Source organism: Chaetodon trifascialis, chromosome 1 (genome assembly GCF_039877785.1).
Source record: "Chaetodon trifascialis isolate fChaTrf1 chromosome 1, fChaTrf1.hap1, whole genome shotgun sequence".
NCBI classification, from domain to species: domain Eukaryota; kingdom Metazoa; phylum Chordata; class Actinopteri; order Chaetodontiformes; family Chaetodontidae; genus Chaetodon; species Chaetodon trifascialis.
Window position 1 is genome coordinate 21,934,247 of NC_092056.1, and position 13,136 is coordinate 21,947,382.

Genomic DNA, 13,136 nt, shown 5'->3' on the forward strand with positions numbered 1-13,136 from the left:
GGACTGCACTGCAGGGTGCGCCTTCACAGGAGTAGGTTTGATGGGTGTGGGTGCAGTGAGAATGTAAAATACAGAAAAAGACAGAAGAAACTAGAAACTGGAGCTTGAAAGCAGCTGTTTCATATTGTCGACATCCACTCAAGTTGAGCACACAGACTTAATCAGCTCAACATCAAGCTGTCAAAGCTTGAACATGGATGCTGAGGTGTTCTAGATTCATAGAACTCTGAAGTGCAAAAAGTGAAGTGATGGCATTAGATCTGATATCTGTTCTCTTTGTCATTACAGGTGGGAAAATATTCTGAATATATTTCTACAACTCATTTCCAAAATGCTCAAATTACAATAGAAGCATGAGAACATACAAATGATTCAAATAATCAAATTTCAACATAACGGTAATGACTAAAAAATAAACTGAGGACTGAAAATGGTACAAATGCTGTATGTGACACACTTGCTTTGGCCTCATCTGTGTGGTACTCGCTCTCTCTTTCTTTTTGTCTTTCTCTCAGAGGACACAAAGCCTGGGACTCAAAAAAGGACACAATGGTTTCCACAGAGCAGCCAATTACAGTTGACTGATCTCTAGCTAGCCACGCAGGCTGATAATACGACAGGGCTTTAATGTTGGCTGCCTAATGGTGAAATCACACCTCACAATACTATTCACTGAGTCACTGCACCACATAATCCACTAATGCAAGTCCTGGTAGGTTACAGTCACCCTGTGATTTTGATCAAAGTGAGAAGGGCATATGCTGATATCAGAACAGTCAAATAAAGTACATACAATTCTGCAAAGATATGAATTTATTTTGTAAAAGGCATTACTTCTTTCACTTAATTCTAAATTTCACTAATTGAACGATAATTACACCATATTGTACACTTATCCTGTTTGTTGCCACATTATTCTGAATTGATGTACTTTATATTTAGAGAATTTGTTTTTTTCTTGTCTGTGGTGTCAACATGTGTAATAACTTTAAGCAGACTAAGTTAAGGTAAATTACAGAAAACATAAGCTATGAAGAGTCAGCCTTCTGACACAATACCCTGCTGTTTGAACAACATGATCAGTGATGCAGTGTAAGATGAACATTACCGGCAGACAATAATGTAATTCCTACATAAATACATCAGTCAGCATTTTCCCACAGCAATTAATTACAACTCTGATGCCAAAAAAGTTGGGACGCTGTGTAAAACAGAATAAAAACAGAATATGATCATTTGCTAATCCTTTCTGACATATACTCAATTATAAACAGTACAAAGACACTATGTTCAGTGTTCTACTATTTCGTTGATTTGCGCAAATACATGCTTATTCTGACGCCAGCATTGGGACAGGAGCAACAAAAGACATTTCACAGGTAATCAGGTTCATCGTTAACAGGTGATAGTATCATGATTCGGTATGAAAGGGGCAGTCATTCACAAGCGAGGTTCACCACTTTGTGAACACATGATTGTATAAAAGACATTACTACATGGGCTCAGGAACACTTTGTAAAATCATTTTTGATAAACATGGTTAATTTCTCCAATGACTGCATTCTGTTTTTCTTTGCGTTTTACACAGCGTCTTGTACTTAAATAAAGGGCTGAATTACATATTTGTCATGCTCATGTTTAGTCATTGCATTGAAACAGTTGCACCAAATGTGGATGAAAGAGAGAAACAAACAGAAAGTGCCGGACACTTAAAGGACGCTAAATTAAAAGTGTGAGCTCAGTGCCAGCAACCATATAAAAGAGACTGCTGTAAGTCAACACTCACAGAATGAACGTTTCTTGATACATGCATGTGTGGCAGCAAAGGAAATCTGAAGGACAGCCGAGGTAAATGTACAGTGTAAGTGTATAGAATGCGTGAGAGAAATGCTTTTAATGTGAAATGCAGAGGGAAAGCATAGAAATTCTGCTGCATAACAGGCAAATGGCAATGGTCACTGAATTTTTAATAGGCATATTAAATAGGCTCTTGAAAACATTAATCAAACATAAGAAAAATCTAAGACCTTCAGAAAATGTGTTGCAATTACATAACTGAATGCTGGTTTGACTGTGCTTGGTTTTAATTAAGGGAGCAATTAGCGGGGTGGCCCCCCAGTGACCTCAGTGTCAGGTTTCAATTCAAGCAAGCAATTCAGCTCTAAACCGCTGAACCTTTTCCTGGCTGTTCTCTATGAATTGAGCTGAAAAATGTTAAACAGCACTCCAAGGTCCCTATGAGCCACATCATGATACACAATGACAGCGATGACCAAGGTGCTCAAGTAGCGCTATGGGGTCATATTAATGTATTTTTTTTGATCACACTGAACCTATTCTATCCCCTTCCTCAATCTTCTATATTACAGTATAAGGGAACAAGATTGGTCTAGATGCAGCACTGGATATTCCCCTTTCACTGACGACATCTATGTGTGCAGCATCAGCTATTCCTGCAGCTGAATTGACCACAGTCCGAGGAAATTCAACTTTCACAAATGTACCATCAATGACAGCAGATCGACTGCATCCTACTGTAATTCATTCAATTATGAGGCTTCACTAAACGTTCCCCTCCACTCAAAAAATCTGTTTTGCTCATTGTTGCTCCCCTCGGATACTTGAGTTTGACTGCAGAAAACAGTGTGTGTGCAGAGTTTGACACTGGTTTACACATTCATCTCCTGAAGCTGAAACCTCCAGTGCACATGCACTGACAATGGGCTTTTCAGTGTCTAGTAATTAAGCTTTCAAATGAAAAATCAGTATCAGTGTTTTCATATTCTGCATTTTGAAATAAGGGAGAAGGAGTAGATGTTATTTGTACAAAGTTTTAACAAGGTAATCTCACTTCTTGTGGAAAAACCACATCATAAATGAATTATCAGTGAAAGCGAGTATTTCATATGTCTTAAAAACATATCTGGAGGGGATCTCTCCAGAGATTTGGAGATTGGTTTGGCAGCTCTCAGCAGGGCCTGGCTGCCTATTTTAACACCACGCAGCACTCCAGCAGACCTTACCTGTGATGACAGTGAGTCTGGCTTCATGACTGATGTCTTTTCTGGCAGAGTTCGATGCAACACAGCGGTAGGCACCCTCATCCTCCTTGGTCACCTCAAGAATCTGGAGCACCCCATTAGGAAGGGAAATGAACCTGTTGCACACAGGGCAAAACAGAGGCGAGGTGGCAGAGGGAGAGAGCGTAAGAAGGCGAACGGGCGAGACAGAAACACAAATGATAAATGGCTTAGTGCCCTGTAGCATGAAACATCCAGCTGATAAACTCTGCAGGGATCCTGCTGAGTCCTCACAGGGCTCCATCCTTCTTTATTCAGGGGAGAGGCTATTGTGTACAGCCACTACAAAGAGGCATTTACGAGTCATGCACCTCAAAAAGTGGCTTAAAGAGAAGGATATCAAGATGGAAGTTGTTTTCTGGGGTTTCACAACAAAGCAGAATACCCCAAAAAGCTGCATATATGAACATGATTCAATTTGTGTATGTGCTTTGTTTGTCTGTTTGTACTGTTGATATTTACCATTTCTATTTTAATTCTGGTCTACTTGTCTATCCCTCACGGAGGTCAGGTTGCAGACATATTGCTGCTGGCCTGCAACCAGGCCCCCTAGGACCTGGCGATGTAATGCCATCCCACAACCTCTTATCGCCTTTATCATAGACTATTAATCCCACCAAAATGTGAGCAGTAGTCTGTTAGGAGGACGAGATGGGAAGGCAGTGGAGAGAACTTAGAAAAAAAGGGAGGCAGGGAGGATAACAAGGCAGTGGATGAGGAAGAAACAAAGTACAAAAAAGAAATATAATGAGAGGAAGACATGGAGCCATGAGTGAAGAGAAAACAGGGAACTGAAATAAAGACGGAAGAGAAGTAACAGCAAACGGAAAGAGCAGGAGATGGCAGAGGGGCCAATAAGGAGCAAAAGACACATTAGAGCCGGAGAGAACAGAGAGAGAAAAAGCAAGTGATGTATCAGCCATCCCTTAGCCCATCTTTGTGAGAGGCCATTAACAGCGCCTGAGGTGGCAGAACCACATCCCACCCATAAGACCTTATAAGCAGTGAGCTGTTTATGGGTCATGCAGGGCTACAGCAGCCATTAGCACTTAGCTCTGTGCAATAAGTCTGAAAACAAATTCCAAGGCGCCGGGGCCAGAAGAGCGACAGAGAAATGTCAATATCGTTATGTGGCTCAGTTAATGAGACTATTTGTGAGGGACAGCTGACAGACACAGAGACATGGCGGGGATGTGGCAGCTTTCTGAAAATGAGCACAGAAGGTTCACAATGAAGTTTGTTTTAAACTGTGATTCTTCAATGCTCCTCTGAATGTGTCCTCTGAATATACTGTAGTTCTGCATCTAGACTTGTCATCTACACCACTCCTATACAAGTACATCACATGACAATTCAAAAAAGAGGAAACACACTCACAGTGTGAGTGCATGTTTTCTTGATTGTTACTATTATTAGTAAGGTTTACAATGTATTGCAAGGTCAAAGCAGAGTGCTTAACAATGACCGACCCCTTTGCTGAAGCTTGTAATTGAATGCTCCAGAGGAATGTACGTAGGAATAATGAGGTAATGGTGAGGCTGTAATTAAACTAAAATGATTGTATGAGAAGAAGAGCTGATCTGGATCATTTACAACTCGAAGGACTCAAAGGAAGCTTGCATTTTTCATATATTTAGGAACATTTAAACATCGAACTTCAGTCATTCTGAAATAATTTTCTACATTATGGAAGCATAAAGTTTATGAAAACTACTATTACTGAGTGAGTGACAGCTTCATGCTTGCACTGTACAACATCAATGTAGTGCTAAGCAATGAAAGGAAATTATACAAGAACACTTTTCACTTTGAAAATCACCTTGAAAATCCAGAGCAACTTATCCCCATAAAAAAGCATTTATGCAGCATACTCCGTTTGCATAGCATATGAAACTACACAAAATGATTTTGACCCACAGCCACCCTGTTATTGTTATTGACCAGTTTTTAACTGTTCTGGGACTGAATCTTTTGAAACCATGACTTTTAATTTAACCCATTTAACTAACATGTCAGTCTTACTCTTAGCACTTTGAAACATCATGAATACAGCTTCAGTTTCGAAATCCAAATGGAGGGCCACAGCCAGCCTGAGTTATATAGAACTGTAGTCACACATTATATTCATTGACTTGTGTAAAATGCACACTTGTACATATGTGTGTGTTTCACTTAAATCTGGTTTTGTTTACTTTTATAGGAAATAGTTAATCTAAAAAGTCATGTTCCACATGACAGCATCATCCATTTTAAGGACTTGATGTCATTATGTAATGGACAGTATGAGGATATTAATAGAGATGGAAAGACAAGTTTCAGGTAAGAAAGGAACATTGAATGTGAACTGAAATAATTGGGTAATCCAGAAAGAAACCTGAGAAATCACATCTTTCATTCATTGAACACTGCAAGAAAATGAGAAGAAAGACAGAAAATGACAACAGCACATAAAAGGTCACCTTGTCTCCTCCGGGACAACCACTTTGTCCTTTTCCCAGGAAATAACAGGTGTGGGTACTCCCTCAATCTGGCACTCGAACCGGGCAGCTCCCCCAGCAGGCACTGTTTGGGGTGATGGCTCCTGATAGAACTTAGACAGACCTGGGGAGTACCGAGGTGGGTATTTATCAAAGCAGAAACTGATTTCCTCATGGACAGACAGAAATAATAGCCTACATATAAAACAATGCTTGAATTGAGTACCTATTTCAATGATCTGAAACCTGTGTGGCATGTTGTCTACCTCTGGAATGATGAAAATGACCTAGTTTGTTTGATGTAGGTCACACGTGATGTGACTGACTGTACAATTATCTTGAAGTCCCTGGCCACAACTGGTCTACGGCTCCCTTTCCACATGGACACTATTATAACACATACCAACTACAATATACTGCAAAGCCAATGTGCTCACCAGGGGAAGAGCTCTATTCACCAATTGTGGGATCAAGCCTTAACACAAACCTATAAAATAAAACTGACCCTACCCCTGACCCCTTTCGCAATTTTTGTTTAAAATATCCACTTTATCACAATTTCTTTTATTTCGCTTGGTTTAATCCTAAAAGTCATCTAAAGTGAGTGCAGAATCTGTACACTAATGCAGTCTCTATTTCAGACTTCTAATTATGGCATTCAGGCCATTTTAGGGAATTTAAAGGTACTGTTTTAAATGTTGTAATTTAATTAAAGACTTGTTCAGACCATTTAAATACCCTTGAATGTCCTGATTAGGAGAAATTTGGGGATTTAATCAGGCTTGGCTAGATTATTTCTCTCTCCAGGTCTAGTCTTGGCAGGGCTCCAGGTTTCACAGCCTCAACACATTCGCGCACACATGCACAAGTGCGTGCACACACACACACACACACACACACACACACACACACACACACACACACACACACACACACACACACACACACACACACCTTCCTACTGTGCATAACACTGAGCACCAGGGGGCAGGAATGAGCACTGTCTGAGGGCCTCTAACCTCTGACTCTAACAGGCTGTTGGAGAACAGAACAAAAGTGGTTGGCTGTCCCAGCCACTTCGCCTGTAGCTCTCACTGAGGAGCAGAGAGTGGAGGGTGGATCAAAGGAGAGAGCAGAGAAAGAAGACAGAGAAGGCAGCCAAAGGCAGAAAGAAAGCAGTAAGATAACAGAAAAGAAGGAGACTCAAAACCCCAACTGTGCAAAAAAATACAAGATACATGTAGTAATGACAGAAAGCCAGCAATAGCCACATAAGAAATTGTAAATCACTGTCGGTTTCATGTGACAAAACAAAGTGAGGCATCTTAATAAATACATGCATCTTAACACAAAAACAGCCGGTAATCAGTCATTCTTTCTGGTTTCTGTATCCTCTTCCTTAAAACACTTTCTCCACATGGAGCTAATTGCAGAACTGATTCAGACCAGATCTGCACAGCATGAAAACATGTAAAGATCATGTGGCAGTGTTGCATCCATAAATCAAACTTGCAAGGAGGACAAAGTTGATTCACACATTTCAGAGAGCTGTTGGTAGAAGAGATAAAAAAAAAAAAATACTTTTTACTAAACGAGTGATTAAGTGTTTTATTTTTGCTGTTACCTCCTTTTACTAGGAGGTAACATGCAATCACAACTGCAGTTAAATTTTGCATCAGCATGGTGCTACTCATCACATTTTAAACTTTACCTTTGGCTTTTTTTTGTACCAGCAAGTCAGTTTGTGCTCAGGCTTGATCCTTAAGACAAATAACTGAGTATTTGAGAGACAGCTGTTTTCAAGTTCACTCATCTGGTGAAGTAATTTATGGCCGATTTTCATTGTCAGACCTTGACAAGCTGTGCTGCAATGAATCCATCTGACTCTGAAAGTGCTTCTACTGCCAGTGATTCTGGATGCTTTATTTTGTGTTACTCCAGTTTGGACCAAGCCAAGCACACAGCAAAATAATACCGTTCAACAAGCTACATGTCACACACCAACACCAACAACTGTAACTCTAATCTTGATTTGCTCAACTTCAGTGATGAAACAATCACACAGTCTGATGAAACTTAAAGTAAGCAAAGCTAAGAGTCTACAAAGTTTATGTATGTGAAACTGGCGTTATGTACTAAATGCTAACATCAGTATCCTATGAGGCTCCCACTGACAATGCTAACATTGCAGACGTTTAGCAGGTATTATGTTTACCATGTCCACCATCCGATTTTGGCATGCTGACATTTGCTAATTCACACTGAACAAAAAGTACAGCAGAAGTTGAGGGTAGGGCTGGGAGATATGGCTGAAAACTGTATCATGATATAAGTGTTTTATATCGGTCGATATCGATAATTATTGATATTTTTTATGACCTATTTCAAAATAAAGGCCAAGGAGAAAAATACATTAAATTTAAACATTTTTATTTTAAATTTAACCCTCCTCTGATCAGAATCCCCTCAGCTATCAAGGCAGAAAGGAAAGGAAATGTCAACACAACCAATGGAAAACACTCAAATAATAAATGTAAATTAAAGTGTAAAAATGTAAACAGAGAGAAACCTGAGAACTTTTTTTTCTGCAGGTTTAGTGCAGGAAGTTCACAAGCTGATTCACCTTCAAATATGTGCAGTGTTTTGTAAACATAGCAGAAACTGAGGTAGACTGGACATCTGTAACATACATACATACATACATACAAACAAACAAACAAACAAACAAACAAACAAACAAACAAACAAACATAATAGACAGTACAGTAAGATTGATTGAACTATAAAACCAGCCTAGACATATGAATAACCTTAGTCACTCTTCTTACTCTAAACATACATGAACTATTCAATTATATTTTTATTGCAAGTGTGTTAAAAAAAAAATAAAAAGCACGTGTAATTTTATAACCTGGCCTCTCCACAGTGCTCAGTGGAAGCATGTCTTTAGCTATATGATATGCCACTGCCTCCGTTATGTCTTTGTGCCTTTTAGATGATTTGTCATCAGGCACTGAAGCAGATACCTCTGCATGGTGGTCATCTGCTTGTGCGGTGGTGCTGTGGTTGCAGATGTTGTTGGACGTTGGCAAATACGGCTGCGCTCCAAAGAGTGAGCGCGGCTAAGGTGGTTAAATAAGTTTGTGGTATTACCGGTCTTGGTGGGGACGACAGTCTTGCATAAGTTACAGACCACATTGGTCTGACTAAGGTCCGACTTATAAAGTCCAAAAAACTCCATACTGGCGAGCTGACTTGCCCTGTTTTATCGACAATTTCTTCGCTCACTGCAGTGCTCACTTTCTATTTCTCATCTCACTCCTCGCGAAGAATCAAACACGAGACAACAAGATGGCGCAACCGAACTTGATACTGTTTCATGATTGGCGTGTTAACGTGTCGCTCCCACTGATCACTCCCTACGTTGCTTGGTAACCTGAGAGCGAGTGCCTTTGTTCATGCAACCAATCTTGCTTCACAACTTCTGCTTTCTTCTGATGAAGAAAAAAAATTATTGAATGTTTTATCGAACGCATTTTTTATTGATATTGATTACGTGTCTACCACGAGACATATCGTTATCGTTTTATCGCCCAGCCCTAGTTGAGGGAATTAAATAGTTTTTTAGGTGAAAAAACCAAAACACTGGACAAAATTTCAAATTAAGGGATATATCAATTCATCCAGAGTTGGATATGAATGTATGTACCAAATGTCATGGCAATGCGTCCAATAGTTGCTGCATGAAACACAGATGTGTGTCCCCTGGTAAAACCAGTCCTGTGCAAATAGTGCTTTGGAGGTTAAGTCAGGGAATCACCAAAGTCAGTAGCTTTCATCCTCTGGGGACCAGGAATGTCTGTACAACATTTCATGGCAATCCATGCAATAGTTGTCAAGATATTTCTGTCAGGACCAGAGTAGTGGAGCCATGTGGCTGGCTAACAAACCAATCTGGCTATCCATACAGCTGCTGCTAGCATGGCTAAAAAGCTGTCCAAGAGTGGAGACACAGCAGGATATCATCTGACTTTAGACAAACAAAAATATGGAAGAGAGGACTGAGCAGAGGCCTGAAGCTTAAAACTAACAAGAGGAGCCATTTTCTGAGATGGGTGTTTCCAAACTTGCAGCCAATCACATGGCAGCCTCAAGATTTCCAAACTCATATCCAAATTTTTGGGACTTTAGAGATTTCCTCCAAACTACTGTAAGCTCACAGACTATCGGAGATTACCCTAACGCCTAACACACCAACTGTTAGTCATGGCAACAAACTGGCCATCTGTGTTTTCCTACTGCGCTGAAGGAACAAAGTTTCTCAATGAGTACACAGAGGCTGACACCATAGCTTGGCCATAGTAGCAGAAAGCATGTGATTCATCTCAGAAAAACTCTCCATGACTGTTGCATAGCAAGCTTTGCAGGAGGAGTTGATGATTAACCCTTGCCGCTTCCAGCCATTACGCAGCATGATGCCCTCATGTAAACACACCACCTGTAACACAGCCAGAGAGTGCCTGACAGGGTGCCAGACTCACTGTGAGTGTGTGTGTGAGTGCTGCTATTTGTACTCGTGTGTGTGTGGATGCCTGTACGTGGACTGCTTGGACTGGCTCACTGTGTGCATCTATGTGCACGGGGCGGGGCGGGACAGGGGGGAGGTCTATATGTCAGTGGTGAACAACAGCTGATTAGTGAGAGTGCACATTAGCAGCCGTTAATGCAAAGCAGGGCGGGGGGTTAGTGCTCGTAGATGACACTTTGCCCATGCTGTGATGGAAGAATGGCGACTGGCTGAGTTTCCGCCTCCGCTCTGTCACAGCATAATCATGTTAGTCTTTTCCCAGGATTCCATGAGTGTCTCCTGCAATGAAATTCTACAGCGCATCCATCCGGCATCGTGCCGAATACACACTCAGAAATTTTTCTGCTCAGGTTTGTGATGATACACTTGGCAACTTTTCTGAGTAACAATCCCAGCACATGGTGACACACCAAGCCACAGGGTGAAAATGTGCGATTGCTTTCTAGTAACACGCTCTTTCTATGTTTTAAAAAAACATTTTCAGACTGCTCCTTTGGGTGTTGTTCTGTGTAATGTGTGTAACCTCTCGATGGGCAGCATAAAAAGACTCTCTCTCTCTCTCTCTCCTGCCTCTGACTTTACCCCGACTCTTTCTCTCTCTTTGTCTGTCCCTCTATCGATGCCCCACTCTGTGGCCCCACAGCTATCAGATTGCAGCGTTTTTCCCCTCCCCTTGTGCAAGCAGATAATTCCACCCATGACCTCTTTGCTACCCAGCTTTCAGACTACAAACAGTATGAAAACCCATCAAGCATGGCCACAGCTTCTAGAGATATTCATAATAGTGATTGTAAAATGTGTGCAACATGAATATATTTGTTTCCAATTTACACTCCACTGCTACTTTAAACAACTTTAGAAACATGCTCAATTCATCCAGTTGTAGGAAAGACCTGCCTGACACTTTTTTTAAAGTAAAACATTTCAGCATGGAAATTTTCTTAGAACGTTAGATGTACTTCAACTGCCATTTCTCATCGTGAAAATGATTTTCCTCACCCTCCTTTCATCTTTTCATAGGCATGCGGTGCAGAGTTGTACATTTGTTTGCATGCATTCATTTTAGGCTGCCTCAAGATAAGAATGCATTAAAACATTGTGACTCTCAGTTGAAAATAAAGAGGCAGGGGTAGCCTCCACTGAGATGAAAACAACTACTGTAAAGTAAAAAAAAAAAAAAAAACGTGCACCAGAAAATGCATTATCCACAAGTATCCATCTCTAAAGTTTGATATGAAAAGAAAATGCATTGTTCTACAGTGGCCTTTGTAAATGAAGGCCAAAAAGTAAAACTATAAGCAGCCTGTTTGTATGGAGGAGAGAGCACTCATTTCATGGTTATGACATGAGCTAAAGCTGGTGGGAATTAGGAAATATTGACATTCACCTCAGCAGTCTCATAACGAGAAAGGTTAATTGCTCTAATTAAAATTAAAAGCTGCTTTTTTTCCAGCATCATCATTTACCCATGGATGTGTTTGGGAAGTATAATGTGCACACTAATGTGTGCCGCCTCTGGCATTTTGCCAAGAGAAGAGTGAGTTTGACAATGAAATACCGTAGACCTATTTACATGTTTCATCTGCGGTTAAATAGGGAGCAGGTCTCTTTCACTGTCTCTCTCCCTCTCTGACACATTCACATGCTTTCAGACAAGGCCACATGCATCACATACTGCGACAGGGAAAGTGGAGCAGGTGGGTTTCGTAATGTGTTTTCACAGATGTGATCTCTGCTACGTTCTTTCTTCCGTCTTCTTCCTGCTGCTGAAGACACACTCGGAAATGGGAATGTCCGCTCAATGCCGAGGCAAGCTCGGCTACGACCTCCTGTGCGCCGGTCGCTTCCATCTCATAGCCACTCGTCGCCGATTTAATTCAAAAACCGCACACACACACATACAGTATATACGCATTGGCACACACGCAAACTGAGGGTCTAGCCTTTCCTTTCACCATCACCACAAAATCTCTTGAGTCTTTTCCGCCTTCCCACCATTCATCCAATACCCCCCCTCCCCTTTACTCCTTATTGTCCCTCAAACAAGAGATCCTCATAAATAAGCATGTGACAGCTGACAAAAGCGGGGGCATCCACAAAGGATACTGTCTCATTTTACACAAAGCTAATGACTAAATAAAGACTACCACTTACGAGTGTGAGAGAAAGAGGCCTCCTTGGAGGGGCGATTAAATAGCTACAGCCTGTCCTCTCATCCCTTACGCACGCATCTTCCTGTTCATTTCTTTCTTTTCCACCCACTCTTCCTCCTTTCCTCTGTGCCTTTTGGCAGACTGTTGTTTAAGAGTGCACCTGTTCCCAGGACACTTGTTAGCGTTCCACCAGAGGATAAGTCTCCAATCTGAGACCGCAAGTTCATCTCCATCCATGCAAGGAAATTCCCTTGACAAATCTGACAAATAACATTGCTCAGCATGCGTTTGTGTGTGTGGGCCTGAATACTTAACTGAATGCTTTAAAAAGAGGAATTAATCAAATCAGTACTCTTTCCATTACATCAATGATGCTGCAAAAATCCTCTTCCTGCAATTTCACAAATTTGACGAACGCACAAACTGAACTTCTAAACTTTCAATACAATGTGAAAAAATGGTGAAACATGTCCTTCACCATAACCCAAGGTGAAATCCATGAGTGTCTTTTTTCACCCGACCAAGAGTTTAAAAACCCGAAGACATGCAATTTACTATTACAGAAGCTTTGCGAATATTAACGTGAAGAGACAGGGTCGAAATGTCCAACTCCCCAGACACAAGCTCGTTCTATGTTATTTTTTTAATTTAATTTTGTTATATTCAGCTAAGCAGACTCATAATGACAAAGGTTAATTGGTCTACATTTCTCTGGAAAAACCTTAAGATATTTATGATCACATAAGACAACAAAAACCAACAAATATCCACATCGGAGAAGCTGGAACCAGTAAATTAATCACAATCTTTTTGGATCCTTTTCAGTTGATCAGCTAAT

At 40.8% G+C, this 13,136-nt stretch overlaps 1 protein-coding gene across 1 annotated transcript in view; it reads right to left on the minus strand.

Annotated features, from left to right (window-relative positions):
• Positions 1-13,136, minus strand: part of igdcc4 (immunoglobulin superfamily, DCC subclass, member 4) — a 52,530-nt gene that overhangs the window by 16,729 nt on the left and 22,665 nt on the right. The window contains exons 3-4 of the mRNA XM_070964632.1: positions 5,540-5,681; positions 3,024-3,157 (exon numbers count right to left, since the gene is read on the minus strand). Coding sequence (XP_070820733.1) covers positions 3,024-3,157; positions 5,540-5,681 — 276 coding nt within the window. The remainder of the gene's footprint in view (positions 1-3,023; positions 3,158-5,539; positions 5,682-13,136) is intronic.